Here is a 26,755-nt window from a genome sequence, read left to right as displayed (position 1 = left end):
TCTCTTGGCAACACGAATGATTTTGTAGTTCGCTTAGCAGGGATATAACTTTAAAAATGCATTTAAATCTTGATAAAAAAATATTTTAATTCATTCTTTTAGTTAAAGAACTTATTTAAATTTTAAGAACCGTTTTTCTTTGGTTAAAAACTATTTTATAGTGCTTTCAAAATACTTTTATTTTAAAGTTATTGATTGTTCGAACTAGACAGATTCTAAATATTAAGGAATAACCAAAAGAGTATTTATCAAAATCAAAGAAGACTGTACTTAGCTTTACGTTTTTTAAGTAATATATTACTTTAGATCTTGAAGAATTAGGATCATATTCTATGGTATGCTATTGTCATTTAGTAATGTAATATGTTGTTTAATTATTTTCTTAGTTGATGAATATTCTAAGTCTTCGTTCTTCTTATTTTTAGACCTCAGTTGTAAGGATTGTTTGGATTTCTAAAAATATTAACTCTTAGAAATTTTAACAAAATTTAAAAATTGTTTTTTAGATCCTATACAATATCATAAAGTATGTTTTAATGGTTCTTTAAAACTTATTCCCAAGCCAGACGAACTACATACTCATTATTTAAGGTTCCCTGTGCCGCAGGATACTCACTTGACTCCCGCTGCTTCTCCAGCTTCCTGAGCAGCTTGTTGTGCTGCCGCTGGCTGCGCTCATCCCGGTAATTGGGCGGCGAGGGGGAGTGCGGGGAATGTGGATGGGCCTGTGGATGTGTGTGCGAGTGGGCGTGTGAGTGGGTGTGCGCGTGTCCATGTGAGTGGGTGGCTGGGCCATTGGTTGGTGCTCCTCCTGCTGCTCCTCCAGCAGTTGCTGTTCCAGGAGTTGCGGAGGTTGCTGCCACCTGCTGCTGCTGTTGTTGTTGTTGCTGCTGCGGAGGTGGTGCTCCTTGGGGCGCCTGCTGCTGTTGTTGTTGCTGCTGCTGCTGCGGTGGTGGTGGCGGCAAATGAAAGTGCGGCGGTCCATTGGCCGCAGGTCCTGGGCCAGGATAACCAGCCACCGGGGTGTAGAAATGCGAAGTGCCATTCGCGCTTATCTGTAAAAATAAACAACAAATTATATTTAATTACCCAGTTAAATATTTAAAAATATCCCGTTAAAATTACTTTAATAAGCAGCGTTTTGCCCGTTTTCTTAGGATCCTCCATTGTGGTTTCATTAAAAGATCATATATTTCTAAAAACACCACGTCAACATTTAATTTAACACGCTGGCTAAAAATATCTCGCGTCTAAAAAAAAGAACTGATAACAGCCAATTGATTTTCGGTTTCTTATCTTTCGCAAAATAAGAAAAACCAAAAAGGTACACGTTTTCTTTGCACACTGAATTCCTTAGACTTTGTCTGCTCAATTTGCATTGCCTTGTTTGTTTAGGAACTTTTTAACCCGCATAAATTTAAATAACAAATCAAACGCCTGAGACGTTTGTTTAATAAATTTTCGATTTGTGGGTGGTTTGGCTACTAGAATACACTAAAAAATACATTCAAATTCAGTGATAAATAGTGTCATTTTAAACACCACCCAAGGTTTAGATCCCAGATACTCTTTAGCCTGGACACGACCCTTTTGGGTACTATTATTTTTGGGGTGACCGTAAAAAGAATTTCATTTGGCGCGTATATTTAAAATTGAATTTCAAATGTGTTGCAAGGTGCTGTAGAAATATTCATTATATTTTAACAGTAAGTATGTTTTTAAAAAAATATTTTTTTGTTTCAGAAGAGCAGTCATTTCATAAACAAATTGGGAGTGACAAATTTGTATTTGTAGGGGCTCATTGCAGTAATAATATTTTTGAAATCTTTTTCATACCTACTTTAGTTAAACAACCTTTCTTAAAGCTTTAAAACCAGGGACCGTAAATAATCATTATTTGAGATTTTTATTTCAAAAAGACTACTGTGATATTTTGTTTTACACGTCAAAAATGACGTTCTTTTTACTCTTGCCCACAAAGTATATGCATTTCAACAAATCTGGAAATCAAATTAACTGTTACTTGTTTATGTCTATGAAGTGCAAAAAAACCAGTTAAATGGTTGATTAAAATATGTAAAAACCTCAGTAGGCCTTTTAAAATAAAAATCTCAAATAATGATTATTTACGGTCCCTGTTTAAAACGTTTTATGAAAAATATATTTTTTAGATTTTCTTTCATCTACTACTCTTTATAGTAATCATTTAAAAACCGTTAAAGTTGTAAACTAATTAAATATAATCAGTAGCCTTGTGAGAGCCTAAAAATTACATATGTATTTATTATCGGGCACGTTTAAAAATTTACAAACTAAATTCCCGATCCGAACGATTTCCCCCAGCAGATAGATCATTAAATAAATTGCCTTTGCGGTATATATGGGCAATTAGCCACGCCCGCATGCTACATATATTAACTAAAAATTGCCAAAGTGGCCCAACTGATGATTGATAATTTCGCTCCACCAATTGCTGCAAAACTGTGGCAAATGTTTTTCGCTAAAATTACTCTAATTTTACGTTTTTACATGACTTCAGTTGGCCTTATATCTAGGTTGTTCAATTTGTACGCTTTAAAACGTAGCTTTCCACGGTTCTTTTTTTTGGGATGGTCATAAACTATGAAAAGCCAAAAATATGGGTCAAAGTTAATGAGTTTTATTTTTGTTGCGGCTTTTTTAAGCTCGAAACAACAGCGTAAAATAAAGGAAAACAAAAGGAGCTAAAGTAATATATGGAAAACAAAAAACAAAGAAGATTATAACTTGTTCTGCGAGGGAGTTTCGGTTTCGCTTTCCGTTTCGGTTTCAATGGTGCGACAGATACCGTTATTTCGAGTGCTTAACTCAAGTTGCATAATGGATACTACAGCTATAGCAGCAACTATGCAAATTAGCATACAATCAAATTATAAACATTTCAACATAAACACACAAGCGGAAACTGCCATTTGTAAGGTGCTGTATGCGAATCCCTGTGTTTCGAACAGTGGCTCACGCTCAAGGGGTTGCAATTTCTTACATTTGCCAATTTTCGGAAGAGTTTCAAAAAAAAAAAATTTACAAACTTTGTTGGGCCTTTAAATTTTTTTTTTTTAGGTTCATGTGTTTTATAAAAAAATGCTGAAACTAATTCTAAGAAGATTATTAAAAATGTATAATCATTTTTGGAGCTGACTAAAAAAAAATAAACAAAATGTTTAAAATGTAATTTTTAAATTACTCTTATTAAAAAAAAAAAAATTTAAATAGCAGAAAAAAAAAAAAAAAAAAAAAAAAAAAATAAAATGAATCATTCTTTTGACTTTGGATAAATCGGAAACTGCAGGGTTTATCTTCAGCTATGCTCGAAAACCCCCTGCAAATTTTCCCAGCTTGTGCCCATGCATGTTTTCGAGTATGTTTTTCTGTTGTGTTGTGGCAGCAAATAGTTAATTAAGTCAAGGAAAATTCAGCCTCAGCCATTCAAGTCGGAATGGCGGAGTTGGGAGTAGGAGTCAGTTGAGCAGCCACCGCCGGCACTTTCATTTCACCAACAAAGCGTGACGAAGCCACATGTGTCCAAGCTGGAATGGGAATTGGAATCCGAGGCGGATGAAGTTGTTGCCCGCTGCATTAATCAAGTTTTCCACTGCGAAAACGGCATTAGGAATGGCGGGTTATGTAAAAATGTGACAGCAAAAGCAAAGTTCAGCTCAAGTGGAGTTCAATCAATGTTGCCACAAGCGTGCACCACCAGTCAGTTAAATTTACTAACTAACTTAAGATAAAACCACAAGAAGGCTCTACAAATTGTTATGCAAATCGAGGTTTTAGTCAGCATAAGGTGCAATTTTAGGAGTTGGGAAAATATTTATTTATTGTTCACATAAGTTGAATATTTTAAAATGAAAAATATTTGTTTAACTATTCCACAAATATTTAAATATTTAAATATTGGATAATTTACTTAAATATTTCAAAATGATAAATATACCACAAGTTTAACACACATCAACTTGACAACTTTAAAAGCAATTACATTTTCATTAAAATGAAGAACATGTTTTTTACTTGTCCGGTTCTTTTATTTATTTATTTGATTTGTCTACAATTTACAAATAAATCACCGCAAAAGTGTCAGTAAATAAAAGCCACTCGCCCCCGGAAAGCGCGTAATCAATGGAAATTATATAATTCACAGTGCAATTAATTCGGATTTTAATTGAGCGATTGATAATAATACAATAAATAACCTGAAGAGGGGAGTTGGGCAATAGAATTTAAATTGCGCTAGGCGCTGGTCCAGAACCGGATTTATAGTCTGGCCAAGTCACGAACTCGGATTGTTCGGGCCATCATCTCCGGCTCTTTGGTCAACGATTTTCCCTATTTTCGCTATGGAAATGAAAATATTTCAATTTTGCCCCGACTTTTTGTGTTTTTGCGTTGCCAACAATTTCTGCACATAAAAGAGATGATGGGAATGTTTATGCTGTACAATGAAATTGTTATTATTAAATTATTAGACATAAGTGGCGACGGGAGCAACAGTTGGGGGCTTGAAACGTGATGTGAATGGGTAACGCTCATCTGCTTTGGTTAACAAGCGTTTTTTTTCGTTCGTTCGTTTGCCATTTTGCAAATTAGCGAGGCAATTTAAATGGAATGCAGCAGCCAACAGAAGACTATGAACTTGGCCCATCATCATGGGAGCGAACTAGTTCCGCATGTTAATAAGCCCAGAAAGGCAAAAATAAATTCCAATGACAGTAATTTGTAGCAGTTAAACTTAAATAAAAATTGGTACATTTTTAGAAATTTTAAAATATTTAAAAAAAATATTTAGACGCAAAAAATTGAATAAAGAATTATATTTAAAGCAATAAAATCTAATCCAGAAAGTAAGAAGAACTAACTAATATTTGTTATATGTAGCAGTAATAGGTACTCAAAATGGAATAACTAGATTTTAGATAATTTAAAAAGAAATAAAATAAAATTTTACACACAAAAAAAAAATTAACAAAATGTAAAAATTAACCAATATTTTCTGATTTCATTTCTAACTTACAATTTGTATTATAAAAACGTGCTAATGTTTTATCGCTCAATAAAAATGTTCGTAATGTTTGGGAATTCCCCTCAAGTAAGTTTACTCTGACTTGAATAAATATATTTTTCGAATGGATATAACAAAGGAAAATGAAAAAATAATGTACAAATTAAATAATAAAATTAATTGATACATTTCTTCCATTTTAAATATTTTGTATATTCTTTAAGTCACCTGTCGATCAACCACATTTTCCCTTGGTAAACACCTACTCTCAACTGGCTAATTAGCATTCTTCGCAGAACGATTGTCAAAGCTCACGCCTAAATGACAGCTCGCGAAATGCAATGAAACGAATTCAGACGGCAAATAAACTGCCTCAGAATGCATTCGCCGTTCAAATATTTGCGCGCACAGTGAGTCAGAAGTTGAGCAATGCAAAGGGGGACTTTGGAATTGTGCGAAAATGGACTAATTAGTTATGCAATTTTCACACTTTCCCGCACCGCCACCCGCCCCCTCGCAAGTTTCCCCGGAAACTAGAAACTGGCGAAAGGCTAGCAAACAAAATGATATTGCAGTTTTGAAAACTAAACTTAAGCCAACCGATAAATAAATAAATTATAAATGCAAAAAGCGCCGACAGCTGGCCAACTGTTTTTCCGCTTTTGTTTTTGTTTAAACTTCACTTTAATTGTTTTTATTGTTTAGGTAAAAGTTTACCCATTTTAGCCATTGTTTCGGTCCGGTTCAGTTTGCATTATGCAAAGTCTGGCTGCAATTGAATAGTTTTCAGTTTACGGTTTTCCAGGAACCGCTGCTTCACCCGGATCCCATACGTCGACATTTGGTCAATAAATTATTTTTACAAACGCCCCCCGTTCGAAAATCGAATAAGCATCGGGGAATTATTGCTGCTGATTGCTGGTTGTTCGCTCAATTAGCTGTCAATTAATTGATAAGCGGAGGAAGTCCCGCCAATGGGATGGAAATGAGATACCGATAGCGACGCCGACATCATCTTCCCTTTCCGATGGGGGTATATATTACTCTGTAAGGCTTTATCAATTGTTTGCCATTTTCCGATTCACTTTGAATTGCACTTCAGTATCAATTAATTTATTTACAGGAATTTCTGCAGCATACTGACATATTTCCCATTTGATTTTATTTTGTAGAGAACCCAAAAAATTTTATAGGAACCTTACCAAAAACAATTTTTAAGTGTTTTATTTTTTTATAAACCGCTTTCAAAGTAACAAGTAACCAAAAAAGATAAAACACTTTGATTTCTTTTATAAGGAACTTATTGAAATACTTCCAGTAAATTATGGTTAGATATTTTTAAGATCAACTTTAATTCTTATATTAGAAAGCAAAGTAATTTTTGAAATACTGCATACGAAGCTATTTTTTTACTCAGCACTTGAGTTTGATTTGCTGATTTCTGCTTTTGAAAAAATAGTAAGTAATTTTGTGATAGGAGGAATTCTTTCCCTTTCCCGAAAAATAATATGTCGGTGTAATTATAAAGGTGCTACTTACGAAGGGCGCTGGATGGAGGTGTCCCTGGCCAGGATGCAGTTGCTGGTACTGCTGCGGCGAGAGCATCACGTGGGTCAGCGTTCCGTTCTCGTTGACGTACTGGGGCACCTGGACGGGCACCGGCATCGGGGGAGGGGGTCGGTTCTGGGAGACCATCTGAACGGCGGGACCTGCAAGTAGCGAACGAAAAGGGGGACAAATTACTTAAGATTCAACAACCCAACAAGCGGCAATATGCTGATGATGTGTGCGAGTGCAAATGTGAGTGCTACTATCTCGCGGATACAATATAGTACACATATGTATATGTGTGTACCATATATATAGTCATGTATGAGGGCACAAGTTAAAGCAGGCGACAGCTGGCGCCAGCGGGGCGACAGCTAGACAAGCGGGAGAAAGGACGAGATGGGGGGATTCCAGGACATTGCCAGGACAGCCATTGCTGCTTTATGTCAGCGGCGATTTCTCTGTGTTTGTTTAATGGATATCTCTCTCTCCCCAGCCGACTCTCTGTCTTTTTGTGGATGTGTGCAAATATATATGCACAGAGAAGAATTTATTGTTTAGAATCTTCTAGTTTCTATGTTTACAGCAATGCATAAGTATTACCTAAATTACAGAAAATAAAATAGGATGATATATATCTTTTTTTAAGCCAGTCGGTAGCCTCAAAAGCTAGTTATTCCTTTTTCTAAATTAGGTATTAGATTTTAAATGCCATTTATACACTATATTTAAAACAAAACACGAAATATTATGTACCTATATTTATTACAAATATTTTATCTATAAATAAATTGACCAGGGTTGTAGAATCTGTATATCAATTGGAATTCAACTGAATGTTATTTTTATTTTATATTTTTATTTATTTATTGATATATTAAATTTCAATTTCAAAGCCAAAATATATTACTTCTTTATATTTTTTTCGCCCAGTGCATATTTTGAATATGTATGTTTGTGTTTGCTGCAGCCAACAAAATGCTTGACAGAGTCTGCCAATTTCTGGCTCCCTCGTCGCCTCGAACTACTCAACTACGATACGCATACGCACCGTTGCCCAATTCCGATTTCATTTGCAATTTAAGTCTGCCCGATGATTAATATCCAGCCCGTTCCGATCCGTTCCGTTCCGCTCCTGTCATAGGCACTGCACTGTCCCCGTCCCCGTCTCCTCGATAGTTGGCTTTAATAAATGTGTTGGAAGCATAGAAGAAGTCTCTAGAGCAAACATTTCTTGGCAGCCTCATTTCGCGGCGAGAGAGAGAGAAAAATCGAGATTTGGATAGTGCGGAGGTTGGGGAAACGAAGTTGTTGGGGGTTCTTGGCAGGGCATCGGATTCGGAATCAGAATCATAGCCTCAGCATTGTCTGGATATGTTTCGGGCTCTGGTTTCGCCACTCTGTCATTAGGGAGAGAAATACCATGCCATTGCCATTTCCATTCCCATTTCCATTCCATCTGGGGATCCATTTCAGCTGCAACGTTGTCGCATGTCATTGCCACAGAATAAACGACAGCCGACCGCCCCGAAAGTTGCCCCCTCAAACAATTCAGATATATTTTGATTTGTGGATTTGTATTGCTTTTCAATTCTATTTCTTCATTTTTTTTTCTTCTTGATTTTTTTGGCTGCAATGCGACGAAGAAAATAATGGAAAAAGCTAAAGACTGGGAATGAGCAAACATTTGTTAACGGAAGATGTCTGCTCGAGATTAGCACATAATTCGGTTTGATAAATGATAAGCCACTGAATGTCCGGCCAGACTTGTTGATAAACCTGCATTTGAAGTGGAATAATTGAATTATTTGTGTAATACATTGTTAAATGCCATGTTAATATTAATGCGGTTGTCCCGACCATAAATCAAAGGAATGCATTTATTGGTTATATTTTTTATTATTTATTATGTATATTAAAGATTAAATTTTAACACTCACTTGACGTCCCCGCTACTTAAATTCCCACGCTTTATCACATGCACATAAATTTTTAAAACCGAACCGAATACGAAAAAAAGCGAGTCAAAAATCCATGTTCATCATAAAATGCATTCCATGTTTGCACATCAATATGGATGGGTTAAAATTCGATTCCCAGCTGCAGAATTGCACTTTGCATGCCGGGGCACGTAGAACGAAGGAACGTGGCCACGCCCACTTGTGGCCCCTTTTTGGCATTTCCCACTTCTATTTTTCATTTTTTTTTTGCATTTTCCCTGCCTTTTAGTTTTTTTTTTGTGTTGAGTTTTATGCGCCTTCTGTTCTGTTTCGCCGGCTAAACAATGCAGAGTTGCATTTTTTATGGACACCACGCGGCGTATGCGTAATGTCGGCTAATGGATTGCGGGGAGGTTATCGTGTGAGAGGCGTGCATGTTTGTGGAAAGGGGATTCCCCCGCTTTCGCTTTAACAGTTAAACTGTAAACTTAACGGTAATGCGGCTCTTAATACGCTTAGCCATGTCTCGCACTCATTGAGGCCGAAAATGCTGGGCCCCGCCGTTCAATCAGGCGTTAAATGCCATCCGCCGGCAGAAATTACTAGACTACAGACCACCGGAGTCCCGAGTTCGAGTCCCCTCTGTCCGGTGTCTCCTCTTGATCTGCTCTTAGGTGTAAAAATGTTGGTTTAGTGCGCTGACGCATAATGCGACTGAAAAGCGGAAAACCGATGATGGCTGATAAACTTTTCTCCCTTTTCTTCCTTTTCCCCCCTTTTTGCCACACACAATACCCAATGCAGTTAATCATTCTGTGAGGGGAAGGGGGTTGGGTTGCGTTGGGTTGGGTTTTTAGGGGCCGGAGAAGATTGTCTGGCCAGGAAATGCACACCGTTCCGAGAGCGAGATAGATGGCAAGTGAATTTCCCCCCAAGTGTTAAAAGGCAGCAATTAGTTGGGCGAAAAGGGGGTTGGCTACTCTAAGCAGAGGAACAGAGGAGCAGAGGGGGATGGCTTATCACTTGGCCAGCAGACAGACGGTTAAATTAAGTACTATACTTCAGCGACTAAGTCCTCCCCTTCCTTACCCCCGCGAACGTCTGCAACTTCTACTCAAACTTAATTAATGCTAAACTGCTTAAGAAGCGATCTGGGGCCGGGGTTCTTGGCTGGCGAGGTATTTTGGCCAAGGAAAGTGTAAGTTACCAAGGAGTTGCAGAGCAGTTTCCTCGGATTCCAGGGAGTATCAACTATTAGGGAAATTTAAATATTTTATGCTTCATGGACTTAAGACCAAAATGAGTATTAAAGTTTAGAATAAATCAGGAAACTTTTAAATGAGATGATTTAAGTCTTGAAGAAAATCATGGGAAACTTTTTCTGGCGATATTTGTAAAAGAAAATGTTTATTTATTTCTTAAAGATTTTAAAAATATTTAATAATGTTATTAAAACGTGAGACATACAATTACTCAATAAAATTACAGTTACGTTAAAATTAATTAATATTAAATAAAAAAAAATGATATGCAGTGACAAAACAATTGGTCGGAACTTTTTAAATTAAACAAGACAATTTTAAATGTTAATATTTATTTCTTAAGTAGTGAAACTCGAGTACACACATATCAACCCTCGCTATCTCATCATTCACTTCAATTTTCTGCCCCGATGCGTTGACCTTGTCCCTGCCCCCCGCCTAAACCCCTCTTGGCCCCCTTTAAACCACTCTCCATTCCTTCGACAGACAGTGTCAAAATAAAGTTGCGGCTCAAACGCGTTTGGGCTAATTGCAAATTGTTATTGCTTTCCTGTTGTTACGCATTGTTGAACCACTTGGCTTCCTTTCCCCCCTCCCCTCAGTCGGTCGTTTGTTCAGTTAGTCAGTGTCGAGGGTCGGGGTTTCAGGGGTGTCAGGGGTCAGGGGTCAGGGCTGTTGTCTGGAGGCTCCGATTGTTGGCATCACGCACACGCATAACACGCACAAAATGTCTATAAAATTAATAACAATTCGGTTAGCAGCCCAAAACCGAAAACTTTGATTGAGGAAACTCAAGTAGTGATTGCTATTCGGATTGAATGTGTTGTTCGATATGTTCAAGTGAGTTATTGTCGAGGAATTTATCTTATTATATGAATATTTTATATATATTATTCTCATCCACGCTTTGCTCCTTTGATGAATGCCCAGGGAGTTGAATAAACTTTCGATTGTCTTGAGCTTGATTTATGATTCTTATTGATTGGAGGATATGCAAATGATTTTTGTGTGCGAGGGTGTCAATTTGATATGGATACTATTGATTGGAAAACTTAACTCCCGAGGGGCTTTTGGTCCGTCGCTTTGATGTTCTCGATAATTACCCACCGAATCTCGACCAAATTGCGGTTAGTTGGCTCATTATACTCAACACTTTTCCTCACTTATCTCAAATTCCCATCTCATGGTAATTGCGCGACTCGCTCTTTCTCCAGATCTCGACTTCTCAGTTTCCCAGTCTCCCTACAAAACTGTCTCCCTCTTTCCCCTTAATTCATCTCCAATTAACGATGCGTGCGCAATTATCTCGATAATTATGTTGAAACACAGAAAAAAGACGAGAAACAACAAAAAATGGCTTTCGCAAAATGCAATTAGAGCAGAACACTCACGAATTCCGTCATGGAAAGCGCTGGCAGAAAATTTCTTTAAGAGTTCTCTTCACTTTGTTCACGACATCGCGCATTAATTGCGCATACGCCCCGTTAAACGGAGGACGCTTGCCCACAAATCGAAGGCAACAAAATGCTCTAAGGCCCAATTGATTGATGGTTTGTCGGGGGGTTGGAAAACCTCTGGAAACAGAGGGGAAATGTGAAAATGGAGGAGGCTATTTGGGGAGTTGGGGTGGCGCCACCTAGCGCCATTTGGCAGTCTGCACGTGTCACACGTTTTATCCGAGAGCTTCACTGAGCGAAAAAACATCTTTCAAAAATGTAAAAAAAATATGGGAGTAAAAATGAATTTCTTGTGAAGGATTGTAAACCTCCTAATAATATTAAAATTAATTAAAATATTTAAAAATAAGAATTTTTACCATCTAAGTAAAAAATATATTTAAAATATGGTCAGGATATTTGATTGATATTTTTCCAGTGCCCTGGCCCCTGTGTATTTATTTGAATTTCCAATAATTCCACAGCCTCTGTCTACTTTTTCCCCCGCGTCATGAAAATATTGGCTTTTTGTATGTCACCTAAGTGAAGTCCTCATAGACAACGGCAAAATGGCTTAACAAAAAAAAAACCTAAATGAAACAGGAAAAGCGTTGAAACAGTCGTGAAATATTTGGTGTCAGCAGCCAGGGGAAAAGTGGGCGCTTTGCGTACGAGGGCGTGGCAGCCTGCTGTGACCACCCACACAAATACACCCAATTGCCATTTGGATATACACATTAATGTCTGCATATACATAATATACATACAGCCCGTCAACACATTATGCCTTCATTTATACTTTATGATGAGTAAATATTGTTATTAAAACGAAAAATTGCGCGTTGTCTGAGCAATAAACCAAGGCCCCTCCCCCAAAATCCCGCCCTCTGACCTTCGTCTGTGACATGAACAAGGCTGTTAGTCAGCATTTGGTTTATTGGTTTTGTCTCTTCCAGCCAAGTTAAGTTCGGATGAAAGAGGGCTTCGCCTGCGCGGCCCTAAATTAATGTCTTGGCCGTATCAGGTGCATAATGTATCAGGTGGTTGGCGGTTGGTGGGGCTAATGGCGCGTATTTTCGGTTTAGTTACGAGATTTATACCGATTAGAGGGGGTTTTAGGAGGTTGCGAAAGCAGAAAGGTTGGCACTCCTAAGCCTGAGAGTTTAGAAACAATTAAAGAACGTTTAAGGGATTTTATGAGGCGGAAATTGATAGGCTCTATATTCTTTTAATTAAAGAAGAATTTAAATATTTTACATTTATTTCTAATTTTAAAACAAGTTGAAAGAGCTTATTATTATTTAAACTGATTTATTCTGGGAAAGATACATAGGCAATTACAAATAGTTTTTGGTTTAATATAAATGGTGATAAAAATATTAAAACAAAGAAATTTAATAAGCTTTTTAAGAAAATAAAAGCCTAAGTTCATGTGTTATTTTAGTCATAAAAAGAAAGGCACATACAATTAGCTTTTAGTTTAAATTGTAAAAAACAAATAAATCGATTTAGCTTTTTAAGCAAATAAATCCCCAAATATACCGCCATCGCAGTTCGGGTACTTTTACCCAAACTTTTATTTCCCAACTGCCTGCTTTTCAATTTCGGCCCCCTGCTCGACAACAATTATGGCTCCACTTAATCAGCATGTTTAATTATTTCGAGAAGTACTCCTGCTCCCTCTCGGAAATTCTAGCCACAATCGTTAACACTTTCAATTTGTTGCACTTTCGGCCCTGATCCGCACTTCAATTTCTTCACCCGCTGGGCTTTCGGGTTGTTTCGATGTTCGCAATTCGCCGTTCGCTCTTCGCATTACCATAAATGCATGCAGTGCTCCTGGCTGCTTTTCTTTCCCTCCTTGGCCACCCCCCGAGCAATTAACAATTAGTAGGGACTGTATTGCACCCCACCTCCTGCGAGGGGGCATAAGCCCCAATTCAATTAACTTGCCCACTTAAGCCGAAAAAAGAGAGGGAATGGGAAAAGCTGTATTTTTGTTGTTCTGTCCAGGGCATCGGGAAAATTCTATTAAAAATCTAGAATTTTTGGTTTTAAAAACTTAGGTATTTCAAATCAATTTAAAAAAAATAACAAGAAAATGTATTGTTTTTTACGATTAGTTATACAAATATTTTAATTGCAAAATAATTTTTTACAACTGAATCTTATGAAAATTTGTTGAGTGTAAGATTGGGTTATCGTCGAGAGTTCGCCAATTTCGTTCTGCTCTTTTATTTCGTCACCGCCTGGCTTCTCTTTCTTCTGTCCCATACCCTAACCACCCCCACAACCCATCAGAGTAATTCTTCTTCTGCCCGCTACAATGGCATTGACATTAAGAAATGCTAACCCGCAATTTGCAATTTGCCAGTGAGCGGAAAGGCAAAAAAAAAACAAAAATTAAATATTACTGCCCAGAAAGGAGAGTGGAAAAGAAGAAACAATAATAATAACAAGCCAAGGCGAAACAAAAAAGAGAAAAAAGCGAAGAAAGCGAAATCAGCGTGTGGCGCATGAAGCTCATTAAAACACGAAATGGAAGACGAATGACCAAAGCCAAAGGAAGGGGAAAAAGTAGCGAAGGGGAAAAAAGGGGCTCAAGTGGGTGGCCAGAAAAGAGTGCAAAAGTAGTACACTGAAACAAAAAATAATTCAACATAAATGGTTTACAATGCTGGATTACAATGAAAAAGTTTTATGGAATATAAAAAAAAATTTTTATAAATATATGTTTTTCAAAGTTTTCCAATAAAGAGGTATACCTCCTAAATATATTTAACAGTATTTCAGTATTATTATTCTTTAAAAAAATCTGTTCTATTTACTTCATTTTTTTTGAGTATAGTTAAGTGAACCGAAAGAAACCGGCGGAACGAAAACAAATGAAATCAAATTTAAAGCGTGCGTAATTAATTTTCCCCCGCAGACTCGACTCCATAGAACGGGGGGCGGTAACTAAGGCAGGAGGCGTGGTCATCTGGCGAGCTATAGGTTAACCGTTGTTTGCTTGTTTCCTTTCTCTTTGGCTTTTGTTTGCTTTGTTTTAACCCGTTGTTTTGTTAAGATATTTAAGCGGGGAAAGGGTCTTACAGGATTTCCAAGAAGGAGTAATTGTTTTATATAAGATTCATTAGAAACGGGAATGCCGTGATTTACTCTAATTGTTTTAAGTGAATTTACGGAATAGTTTGCTTTAAAGAAGAAAGTTCATTTTAGCAGTGGTAAATAGAATAAATAAAAATAGCAATTTATAAGTTTGTATTATTTGTTTAAAATAAAACCTATCCTCTTTTTTGACACTTTGTTTATCGTGTAAATTAACCCCTCTTCAGATGATAAATATTTGTTTGCCTCGGATAAGTAATTGTTGCTTCTAGCAGACAATAATACCTCTTCAACTTCGTCCACCGTTTCATTCGAGCGTATTTAAGTCCACGACTTTTGCCTTTTGGCGGCACTTAAATTTCAATTCGCTGTTGTTCTTGACTTTTACGGCTTTGGTTTGTATCGCTGGATTTTGTGGACTTTGCCAGCTGGCCATTTTGGACATTTTAGCCATTCTGTAGCCAACGCCAAAGCCAAAGCCGTTGCCTTTTTGCCTGAATAATTAATTTTATTTATGCCGCGACAAACGATGCTGCTGCGCTTTTTTCTTGAATTTGTTTCTTGCTGTTTTTTTTCTGGTATTCCCCTAAGCCGCAGTGCTCATAAATTGTTGAACGCATGCAAAGCTAAATGGGAGGGGGAGGGGCTGTGAGGTAAGGGAAAAAGGCGGTACAATTAGTTGGCAACACGAGTGAGCCAAAACAAAAGTGAAAAGACAAAAGCAGGCTATGTTCGCTGTTCGCTGATAGCCGAAGCAGAAAATAATTTATTTCCTTTCTGAGACAAGAAATCAAATTTATAGATCAGGTCAATATAATAGCATTCTACAAAATAAAATAAATTTATATACAAAAAATAAATACAAGAAATAAATTGCATTTAAATAATTTATTTTTTTTTATTTTAATTAAAGTCTTTAAAAATACAAACCTTTTTACCAAGTACTATTATTTCGACCACCATTGTTTAGTCACACGCATACCAATACTAATGGCGATTTACGTGCTGCGCCACTTTGTCCAAAAGAAGATTTATAAGGCCGCACAGCCACTGAGGATACTTCAAGGACAAAACATGGAAAAACTCCCCACGAACAACAAGAAAATTCAAACAGACTTAACTCAGACGCAGACCAATAAAACTTGGACAGGAAAAAAAGAAGACAACAGGAAAACAAATGGCAGCCGGAAAATCCGGGGGAAAAGGGCCTGCGAGTGTGAGTGTGTGTGTGACCCAGTACAGGTGCTAAAGAACACGAAGGATAGACGACAGAGGTTCAACAATTTGCACCTGTCACAGTTTGAGCGCCACTGAACCGCAGCCAGATCAAATGTTTGCTCAGCTGTTGAGTTCCGGTGCCCCACCTGCCACCTTCCAACTGCCACTCCCCTCGAAGGTGTCGCTTTGGATTTGGGTCAGTGGGATATACATACATCCAAAATGTATATAGACTGCCGTCTTGTGGTCATTGTTTTCTTGCCTCTCGAAAAGGTTCTCGTCCGTCAGTCACTCGCTTCGCTGATTTGTATGGTAAGGCCTTGGGGTCCGGCAAGAACATTAATCACAATAACCTTAATTAATCATCCTTTTCCTTTCTTTTTTTCGGACGGCAACCCTTCATGGAAGAAAATTCAGGCGTAAAATACAAATTAAACACGTCTAATAGAAGCCTTTTAAGCAAAAGGAAAATGCAAAGGGAATCTTTTTAAATTCTTCGTAAGCTTCGCTTTAATTGTTTTTCGTAGCTGAAAATTCTCTTTAGTTTTTTCTTATTTTCCTAGCATTTTTTCTATTTATATTTGTGTTGGTAAATATTTATGTATGCAATTATTCGTGATTGTTTTGCAAAACTTTTGTGAATTGATTTTTTGTGTTCTAGCTAAAAACAATAATTGCTTTCTCCCTTTCATCGGAAACTTTTACGTGATTTAAGCTGAATTTATTGACAGCTTGCTGGCAATTTTAACTGCCATCCACATATGTCACTTCAGAACAGCCCCCTTATCCCATCCTATCCTGTCCTATCCCTATCCTATCATCAAGATTCAGACAGACTAACGACGCCGGCTGTTACTTGTTGTTTTTGGAGTTGTTGTTGTGCCTGTCAAACCGTAAATGGCGTCACTTTGACAGCCCAAATATATATGGATATATAACGCCCTTTCACCCACTGTCCATCACCGATGTCGTCCGCATATCTATATGTTTATGGATTTTCATTTCTTTTATTTAACATATTTTATGAACGTTTTATGGCAATATTAATATTCCCTGTTGTTTTTGTCCTCACGCCCCTTAATGAACATTGATTGGTGGGAAAATGTGATCCCATGCAAACATAAATAAAAAATAATTCACAATTGACAGAGCCAATTTCGTAGAGTTTAATCAATTTGACAGATTCAATCAGACCTATTTCATGCAAACATGATAGGGTTCAAAAATTATGATAGTTTGAAATATGTATTTGCTTTAAATTCAAAGATTAAAAATATACTGCAGATTTTTAAGACCAATCTCAAAGCAATCAGAAAAATCTTAATAACCCCATAAATCCTTCGAGTATAAAGCCATTAGTTTCGACTTGATAAACAAGTATTAATTAAATTTTTTTATGACAGAAATTTTGTTTTGTAATTATTGACTGCCTTTGTCTTTGTGGAGGCGAATTCGTCGGATAATTCCAGCGAAGTTGTTTAATTATTAATTTGTTTTTGTTTTTCGTCATGGCCTTTGATTGAATGCGTTTTGGCGATTTGTTTTTTTATGCATTCCGCATTTTTATTGCATTTTTTTCCGTCTTATTATGAAATAATAATAAAAAACGTATTTATTTTTCGCTGGAATTTCAACAAGCATTTTATTCGTTCACTGGAGATTTGGCAAGTCTTTGGCAAACATCTCGGCACTTTTGGCTGCCAAGCAAAAATTGTTTAACAATCTTTTTGCTTCGATTTCTTTGCTTACTTCTGCACTTCATTGTGTTAATTATATGCTCGCTGTTTATAACAATTTTTTCCCATCTCTTTCCGTGACTTTTTGTTTGGTTTTGTTTAGTTTTTTCTCTTTCTTCATTTGCGTTCGTTGAACTCGTTGGATTTTTTTTAAAGATTTCGGAGATTTTGCCTTATTTTTTATGTTTTTTTTTCTGTTTGTTTTTTGTCTTTTGCACGCGCCTCTCGTTCGTCTTTGATTTTTTCGAGGGCCCGACATTAAAAAAAATATGCCAAAGTTGAGCGCACTGAAGAAATATTTTTGTTTTCATTGTGGCTGAAAATGTGAAAGTTGTCGATGAATTCGGTTATTTATCCGCTTTCTTGAGAAGATCGGCGGAAGAAAGGGCTGGAAAATGGTTATTGAGACTGGAACGAATGCGGCTGGTGAACTCTTGACACTCAATTTTATTAGATGGGAAAAATTACAGTGAGTTTTTTGATTTAACGAGCATAAAAAAAACTAGTTGGTTGATTTTTTTACGATTTTTATCAAATTCGGTTTGAATTTTATTTGCTTTTCAAATATGACTTGTGATATTTATTTGGTGCTCAAAATAAGCCAGTTTATCTGTCAACACGTGCGTAAAGGCCTACGCAAAATTTAATTTAAATCTAAACGATTTGAAAAGCCTCAAAGTTATGACCGCAAGCGTGTGTTTTAATTTGGATTAAAGATGTGATTCCTGCTCACAGTTTTAATCTGATACTTGGCACACTCGACTTCTTGTTTTGATTTAATTCCGTTTGCCTTCTTGCCTTGATCCCATTTATTGTGCTGGAAATGGAAACTCTTTCCATTTGTTTGCTCTCCTCTGCTTTGCTGAATTATTTCCAACTGAATTGTATATTTAGCTTTATATTTTTTTATGAAATTGTTTCTGCTTATCTCTGCATCGTTTCTACCCGGCTATTCTGTTTCTTTTTTTCATATTTATCTCTTCAATTTCATTCACTGTTTGCCTTTGCCAAGGCAATTTTCTATGGCGTGCATTTTTATTTTTATTTTTCTGTGCAAAGTTATGCGCGTTGTAATTGCAAAAGTGACAATATCCGCTTCGTGCTTAGTTGCAGCGTAAAAAAATAAAAAGAAAAATTAAAAAAAAAAAACAGAAAAGCAACAGCAACAAAAGCGGCACGAAAAGTATGCCACAAAACGGATGCAATAAACACGCAGCCCAAAAGCCAGAGCCAAGTCATGAATGGCAAAGTGAAAATGGCAGTGCCAAAGCCGAAGCCAAATGCGCAGAAATTAGCAAAACGGAAAACGAGAAAATTCCAACGGCAACGGCAGCGTAGAGTAGAGATTTTTATAAAAAGAAAGAGATTTTTCCAGCTGCGGAAAAATTTTAATAAAGCTGAAAAAGAATGTATCCACCAGATATACACACTGTATCTGTATCTGTATCCGCGCATAATTAGACGCTTAGCGGGTCAAACAGATACAGATACAATTTTATAAATTGCAGTCGCCTTGTTTATAGTTATTTCTTTCCCCCAATTGTATTTCTCTAAAATATTCAAAGTCACGTTGTCTTCGCCAAACGATCTACTCTGCACTTTTCCCACGAACATATTACCATCTGAATTTGAATTTGAATTTGAGTCCCACACACGACGATGTTTTCTGGGGGCCATAAAAAGCGTTAAAGATTTTGGCCAATTTCAACTCAAGTTGATGGATATTTTCGCAATTGACCTTGGGCTCGGTTTAAATGGGTTTTTGTTTCGGAGCTTTGGCTCGTGGATTTGCAAACTACGGATACAAAGATACTATAAATATGTCTCAATAAGCACTGGGTTAATGGTTTCCTTTGGCGTTTGTTTCTTGGGAAATCTTTTTGTGCAAAATTAAATTATTTAAATCTGAGCAATCAATTGTTGTGAAGGTTTTTCCGTTATAAAAAAATTTAAAATGCAGCCTTGTATTTTTGTTTAAAAAATCCAATCTTTATTTAAACTTTAATAGCTTTTCAAATTTATTTTCATTTAATATACTTGCATTTAATAGAGACCATAACTGCGTGTGTAATGCAAAAATAAGTTAAGCCTTTAAATTCTATGAGCTTTTCTAACAAAGGAATTCCTTTTATCTGCGCAACTTTTCCTATAAAACGCACTGGCTGATCTCATTCAGCGATTTGCCCTGCACCAAAACTAAGTATCAAACTATCCGTAGTACGCAGTTACAGTTTTTAGCAAGTATTTCAAGTATTATATTTTTTTTTCTATTTTCCTGCGCAAAATGTGGAGCGGAGTGCATTACTCAGCCGGTCTTTTGTTTTGCATTTAGTCGAGTGGCGAGTGGCGATGTGTGGGCGTAATCTCGAGGCATTGTCACTCAATGCCTCACTTAACGGCACTTAACGGGCCAAATGCTCACAAAACACGAGCATAACGAAATTTGAACTGCATCCGTAAGATACGCGCCACACACAAAAGGCACAGATACATTCGCAGATGCACTGCTCGCAAGTGGCTGCCGTCAATTATAACATTTGTGACAGTTGAAACTTTCAAATTAACCCACACACATGGGACGAATTTGTGAATTTGCTTATCGCACAGCCAGCAGCATGCAAAAATTCGACTACGTTCACCAAACCAAAAAATTTTAAATTTTAATGGAAGTATTAAATACCCCGTAAAAGGAAAAATTCTAAAATATTTTGCTGTATAATTTTTTTGGTTTGAAATATAATTATAAATTAAACTTCTTTTTGATTTGGATAAAATGTTTACTTTATATATAGGTCATGAAGCAACCTGCATATATTCAATGTAAAGTCTGTTCAACGCAAAATAATACCCTAGCCGAAAAGCGTAACCAACTGAATACGAAATACTGTCCTCACTTTGCATCAGCCAAAAGGCACTGGCTTTTTCAGCTGAAAAAAGCGGCCAAGAAGAAGTTGAAAAACCCGCCATGGCCATTAGACGACTTCGAGTGGCAGCCAAGCGGCAACGAGTGACCCAAATACTTTGGCTTCAGCTTCAGCCTCAGCTTCTACTTCACAGATACATTTGCAGATACAGATACAGGCTCAAGATTTCAGATACAAAGCACGGCTTGGGATACAAGATACAGATACAAGTGCAAGCTGCAAATGCAACTTCAGCTAACGGTAAATGGCAAAACTGCGTCGGCTGCCAATGCAGTTAACCGCATTTCGCAGGCGTGTATCTAATAGATACATTTCGCATGCCGTGACTGCCACGCCCCCCTGCCCCTTGCCTCTCTTTTCGCATGCAGGCACGCACACATGACATTCTTTTCGCTTCGACTACGAAAATTTCACAAATTTTCAGAGCTGCAAACAATTTTTTGAGCATTTTTTTTGTAAGCTGCCTTTTTTTTTATTTGCACCAACTGCAGTTGACACTTTTATGGCTTTTATTCTGCTCTTTTTTTCCGCCTGCCAGCGGCAGTTAAACTATTTTTTAATTATTTCATTAGCAGGGCGAGGTGCAGCAAGCCAAACCAAACCAAAACGAAAAAAACCAACATGAAAAGGGGAAAAGGAAAAGTCTGCCTCAGACATGTTGACATAAATACGTATGGCAGCAACTTTAGCAGGTCTTTGAACTTGAATTTAATTATGAAACTTAAGTTGGTCAGCAAAATATAAACACTGTCAAAAGTAAAAGTTGATATGCCAGGTGAGTCACTAGAGACGTTTATTTGAATAGCTAAAAGATACGCTTGAGGTTATTAATAGGTATTAAGAAAAGTTAAGATAATTATAGTTATTTGGGTCGTTTATGAATACAGCATCCTGTTTGCCAATTTTTTCGCACGCTTTAAAAATATTAGCTAGATAAACTTAATTTTATTTGTTAAGCTTATTAAGTGGAATTTCCGTTTAGAATTTAATTGTATCAAGAACTATAAAGAATTCATATTTTTATGTGAGTCACGAAGTGGAATTCACATTTTGGAATGGGTTTTAAATTTTCGCTTAGTTCTTAAGACTTTGTCCAAATTAATTCCGAGAACCTGTTAAAATTCGTTTGGGACTCGGAACCTAACACACTTAGAACCAAAAAAAGTTGGTATTTGCCATAGAAATCGAAAACTTCGATTGGATGAATCATCGTTCTTGATTTATGGTGGCTTATGAATGCGATCCACTGACGCAGTTCTTGGCGATTCTACAGAGAATTCTTTTGAGAACAGTCTTCAGGGGATGTCTATGCATTGTCGTCACTCATTCGGCGATAAGATTGTCTCCCCTAACCACACATATGTAATCTCCCCTTCGATCCACCTATTTGTGAATGGACAAGGGGCGAAATAACAGAATGAGTAGGGAGAAAACAAACGAAAGCAGAGTAAACAGCGAAACGAACGTAAATTGAGGATGTGAGTCACCCCCTGAGGGGCAGCAGCGTTTAAGTGAATTATATTTGGCGCATCTGCCGCTTCGCTTTTAATTTGCATCTTGAAGATACAACACTCGACTGCAGATGCCGCTAAAGATACAAATACGCAGCCACAAACAAACTGGTGGAAAAACAAACACTACACTATGTCAATTTGCCTGCACATTTCTGTCGTCTCACTTTTATTGATAAGAAATTAGTGGGACAAACAAAATGCCACGGGGGAAAACTTATCGGCTTAAATTGGCCTTAGGCCTTCGGCCAGGAAAATGCCCCAGGAAAATTTGGTCGATAAATTTACATGCATAAATCATAATCAAGCCTGTAAGCTCATTTAATATGCGAATTAATTAACATGCTGCAGTTGCTCAAAGGGTTCCAAAGTGAATTTAATCTAGCCGGGGGAATTTAATTGGCAAATTCATTGAATATTTTATACAAAGCTGGTAAAAGTAATTAGAGCCAAGTTTATTGAACGTTTAGAAAAGGCTGAAAGCATTTATTAAATAATTAATATCAATAACAAAATACAATAGTCTTTTTAAAAAGATTGAAACATAAAAAGACAACAGCTTAACTTTAAATTCAGTAATTTATTTTTGCCGCAATTGTTTGTTTATTTCGACCACAATTGCAAGTCAAGTTAAAAGGAAAATTTCATAATTAGCGTTAATTGCGGCTTAGTTGTGCAAATAGAACACAGGCCGAAAGAGAAAGTGGGAAAGCGGGAAAAGCGCGGGTGAATGCAAAAATGTGAAGGGTATACCCCACATCCCCCTTTTCCCCCTTTTTTGTGATTCATCAAAGGCAAATTGCAAAAGAGTGCCAGACACAAAAAAATGAGCAGGAGAAAAGTGAACAGCAGGGAAAACCTCAAGTGACCGCCATTCCAGTCTCTCGCTTTTCCACCTTTTTCCCACCGCTCCGCTGGAGGCAAAAACTTGAAGTTAATGTGGAAAAGTGAATGGCAACCTGGCCCCAGACCATTGGATAATTTGTGGCAAGTGCTGCACCGCCGCCACTCCCACTTTTACGCCCCAAATAAGTGAGTCAAACATTCGCACACACCCAATAAAAATGCCAAAGAGTTGGGCGAACCTCCCCCCAACAATACTAAAACAAAACCAACAAATAACAGAAATCAGAAATCAGTCCAACAAAAACAAAAAAAAAATATAATAACAAATATCAATTGAAATTTTCTCGGAAAAAGACAAAAAACTGCAACACAACCAAAGGGGAGGAACACAAAATGAAAAAGATATCGCATAACGATTCGGTGAATTTCAGTTGGGTTTTAATCAGATTTTCTGGGTTCGCTGACACGAATCAGCAATGCAGTATATATTATAAAAAATTTTTTAAAAATCAAGATTGGCCCTAATAAAAGTGGAAAATTTTAAGCAATTACAAACTGTGTAAATACAATGGGTTTAAATTATAAACCATTAAATTTATTTAATTTTCAATCAAACAAAAATTAATTTAATTAAAATAAGTCAGAGCTATACTTTTATAAATTAATCATAATTGTAGGTAACGCCTTTTTCAACTTTATTGATTTTTTCTCATATTTTTCCATTTAAATTTTAAAATGCTCACAGACCATACAAGTTGTCACTTTTTTCAACATCCTAAATAATCGAAAAGTCTCCCCTCTGGATTTCTCTGTCGACTGACTCGCTTTTGGGTGCGGCGTGTGCCGGCTTTTAATTGAATTGAATTGAGCGTGGCCAGAAGACATGTGAGTCTTGGATTCCGCTCCATCAGAGCGCTCTATATATACCTATATATAGCTCCATTTGAGTCCCCGAGGTCTGCACTTTGCATGCGACTGGGGGCGTTTGTGCAAATGGTTAGGGCGTGGACCTGCCAAAGTTGTTGACGTCGTTGGGTATCTTGGCTTTTTTCGGTTTTCGAATTGGAGAAAATGTACTTTTAGGGCGGCAACAAGTGCCAACTACTTGAAAGACGTTTGTCAACTACCAGTTTGCTAAATTAAAAGTTTACTTATTACTAAAAAAATTTAAAACTTTTTTATCTTCTTAGGAAATTTATGAACATTTTGCATTTTGTATTGCGCAAATTTTTTATCTTTTTTTCGAATTTATATTTTATAAATTTTTTTTTATATTTAAACTCAAATATTATCCCATTTTATTGGGTTGCTTGGGTTTTTTTTACCGTGCATGCAAATTTATTTGCCATATTCCTTTGGACTCATTCCACTCTATTTTATTGTATCAAATTATTTCACTCAAGTGACATCATCATCGGCAGCATCTTCAACTTGCAGGAGCAAGCATCTTCACCCTGACCTCGTAAAACTTTTGCCGCATTTTCGCACGTGGCCATAAAAAGGCAAAGGAAGGGGCAAAGGATGTGGGCGGGAAGTGTGGAGTGGGCGTGGCCACTGCAGGATATGCGAATGCTTGCCAAGACCCCAAAGAGATGGACTTCCTGCCTGAGTCGTGAGGGAGAAATTCTCGAAAGGATTGCATAACAGCCAGTGGCAAAAAAAGAAAAAAGTCTGAGACGAAGAAATAAAACTGAAACTTTTACGTCTGACCTTGTTGCACGGTCAGTCGCACACAAACAAACTCCTTTCGGGGGACTTAATTGAATTTGAAATGGAATTTGTCACTTGCACTTACACTTCAAGTCGAAACAGTGCGTATACGTAATCATCTTTGATGGTTGCTTACCTGTAAAAATAACAAAAAGGGTAGGCACAAATAAGTATTTTTATAAAAATGTTTGCAAATAAATATACAGATTTCTACACATTCTGGATATTCATATAATTTTTACACGATTTAAAGGGCTTAAAGTGTAACTGAAAGCCAATTAATAATTCATAGGCATCCATTGGCCATGTATGCATATTGTTTCCATATTTTTAATTGTACAATTTATAATATTGCTCATTTTGGCCTCACGTTCACGTGGCGCTTGCTTTACACAGAATGCAAACAGAGACGGAAAAAGCCGCAAATATAATTGCAAACAAAATAACAACGGGATTTTCCACTGTCGAGTGCTGAATACTCTTTTGAGGAACTCTGATTTAATTCCTCTTTTTTCCACAGAACAGTTAATATTCAGAGAAAAAACTAATATTTTTTTTTAAGTTCTTTAAATGGAAAAAAATATTTAAATTTTTAAACTCTATGATTCTCTTATTACAACTTCCAAAAGAATATTGTTCAAATACTGGCTGGCTTACAAAGTAATAATTTTCTGTGAACTGCAATTATGTCTAAAGCCAAATTCGTAAATAACCAAAACAAACATGTTCAAAATGGAATATTTAAAACGTATTTCAACGCCGCAAAATAAATTCAGAGGTGGAGAAAAAAAGGGGTGCTAATGGGGAAATTACTAAAAAATTAAATTATCAATTTTATTATTTTTCAGAAAATGTGTCATGTATTGAATTTTATAAAGTAAACAAATATATTATAATTATTTTATATTCTTAAAATGCCTGTCTCTCTATTCCACGTGAATTGTTTTTGGTAATATAATAACAAAATTCTGTAGAAATATTTAACCTCTTTTCTGAAACGACAACGCCTCTGCCAAATTAAATTATATAAATACGATTTTTGGAAATTGGTCTGGCGATTTCGTTTTTCGGCTAATGAGTCTGGGGATGGGCTGGCAAATTAATTGCATAATTTAGTTTTTCCAGCGTTTGTGCAGCATGTTCCGCATGTGCGCCAAAAAAAATTTCCAAATTTCAGGGGAATTACGGAGGAAGTTTTTGAATTTTCAGCGCGGCCTAGAAATCCATTATTCCATTTGTGGAAACAGCCAAACAGTTTTGTTTTCATCTTTTGAAGCGACACAATTTAATACGAAAACATATTTATTATTTTTTCGAGATCCCTCCAGACAACATGTGGATTTAATGCCATGTCGTCGACTGTACATATATGTGTGTGTATGCATTATTATGACGAGCCTCGACACATTTTGCGGTTTATGAGGCCAGCTGGGCGAGGCAAGGCGGAGTTTTTGTGTCTTCATTTGTTTGATTTTTTTTTGGTAAGTGCCAGGAATGTTTTTTGCTCGTTTTTACGACAACACACATCAGCATATCAGCCATAAATATTACAACATTTGACAAATAAATCCTTTGCCATGAAATTCTGTTTTATATGACTTTTTATTAATTTAGTTGTAATTTTTTTTTATGGAAGCAAGCACTTAGTCGAACTACAGAAACTTATGATATGAAATTAATTTAAGGACCGGCACGTGCGGGTAGAAGTTAATTTCAATAAAAATCATAAAAAAAGATGTACTAATTAAGAAATAAAAAATAAAAGAAATCTCATGAACTGTGAATTTTAACTGCTTTAAAGCAGCTTAAAAGAAAACAAACATTTTCTTATCAAAAGCCCTATTTTATGCCAATTACGACTGTGTTGAAGTTGCCCAGAGGTCCCATGAAAATATTATCATTTTGTGAAAACCTTTTCCATTCAGCAGCGGGCCATAATAAAGGAATACTTGGATATTTATCTGAAAACAAATTGGTTCACTTAACAAGCACGGCCAGTTGACCTTTTAACCCTTTCCACCACAGCCCCACAATTGACCCCCAGCAGAGAGCATTAACCACTAAAATCCCCTTTCGACCACAAAAGTCACACAAACGACCGGCAAACAAAGGAGCGAGAAATGGCCAGCGGGAAAAAAACGAATTGTAACCGAAACTGTTGGCAATTTATTTGGACCAGACTCTCTCGGCCATTCGAGAATCATCCAATCGAACGGAATCCAACCGAACTGAACTGAGGCCCATTTTTTTCGGGGTGGCAGTAGCAGCAGCAATTACAACAATCATAACGTGCCCCAAACAAGCAACAATAAAACGACAAAGAAATTTTTATGGCAAGTACAACAAACGATATCGAAATCAATATAAATCTGCAGACGCAGAAACGATACGGTGGGGAATTCCAATACATATAGACTTTAAGGAGGTGAAAGGTGCTTCCTGCGGTTTTTTATCTGATTGTGGGAAATGGGTATC

The 26,755-nt window shown here is 36.7% G+C and overlaps 1 protein-coding gene across 3 annotated transcripts in view; it reads right to left on the bottom strand.

Moving 5' to 3' along the window:
- Positions 1-26,755, bottom strand: part of mtgo (miles to go) — a 135,850-nt gene that overhangs the window by 5,369 nt on the left and 103,726 nt on the right. For 2 of the 3 annotated variants that reach the window (XM_017158568.3, XM_017158569.3), the window contains 2 exons: positions 6,581-6,750; positions 617-1,055 (listed from right to left, as the gene is read on the bottom strand). In XM_017158568.3, the coding sequence (XP_017014057.2) occupies positions 617-1,055; positions 6,581-6,750 (609 nt within the window). Of the gene's footprint in view, positions 1-616; positions 1,056-1,125; positions 1,484-6,580; positions 6,751-26,755 lie in introns of those variants that run through there. The other variant, XM_017158570.3, reaches the window with a different exon arrangement.

The sequence above is a fragment of the Drosophila takahashii genome, chromosome 2L (assembly GCF_030179915.1).
Source record: "Drosophila takahashii strain IR98-3 E-12201 chromosome 2L, DtakHiC1v2, whole genome shotgun sequence".
NCBI lineage: Eukaryota > Metazoa > Arthropoda > Insecta > Diptera > Drosophilidae > Drosophila > Drosophila takahashii.
The sequence above is the reverse complement of the archived record's forward strand: the minus strand, read 5'-3'. Positions and strand labels throughout refer to the sequence as shown.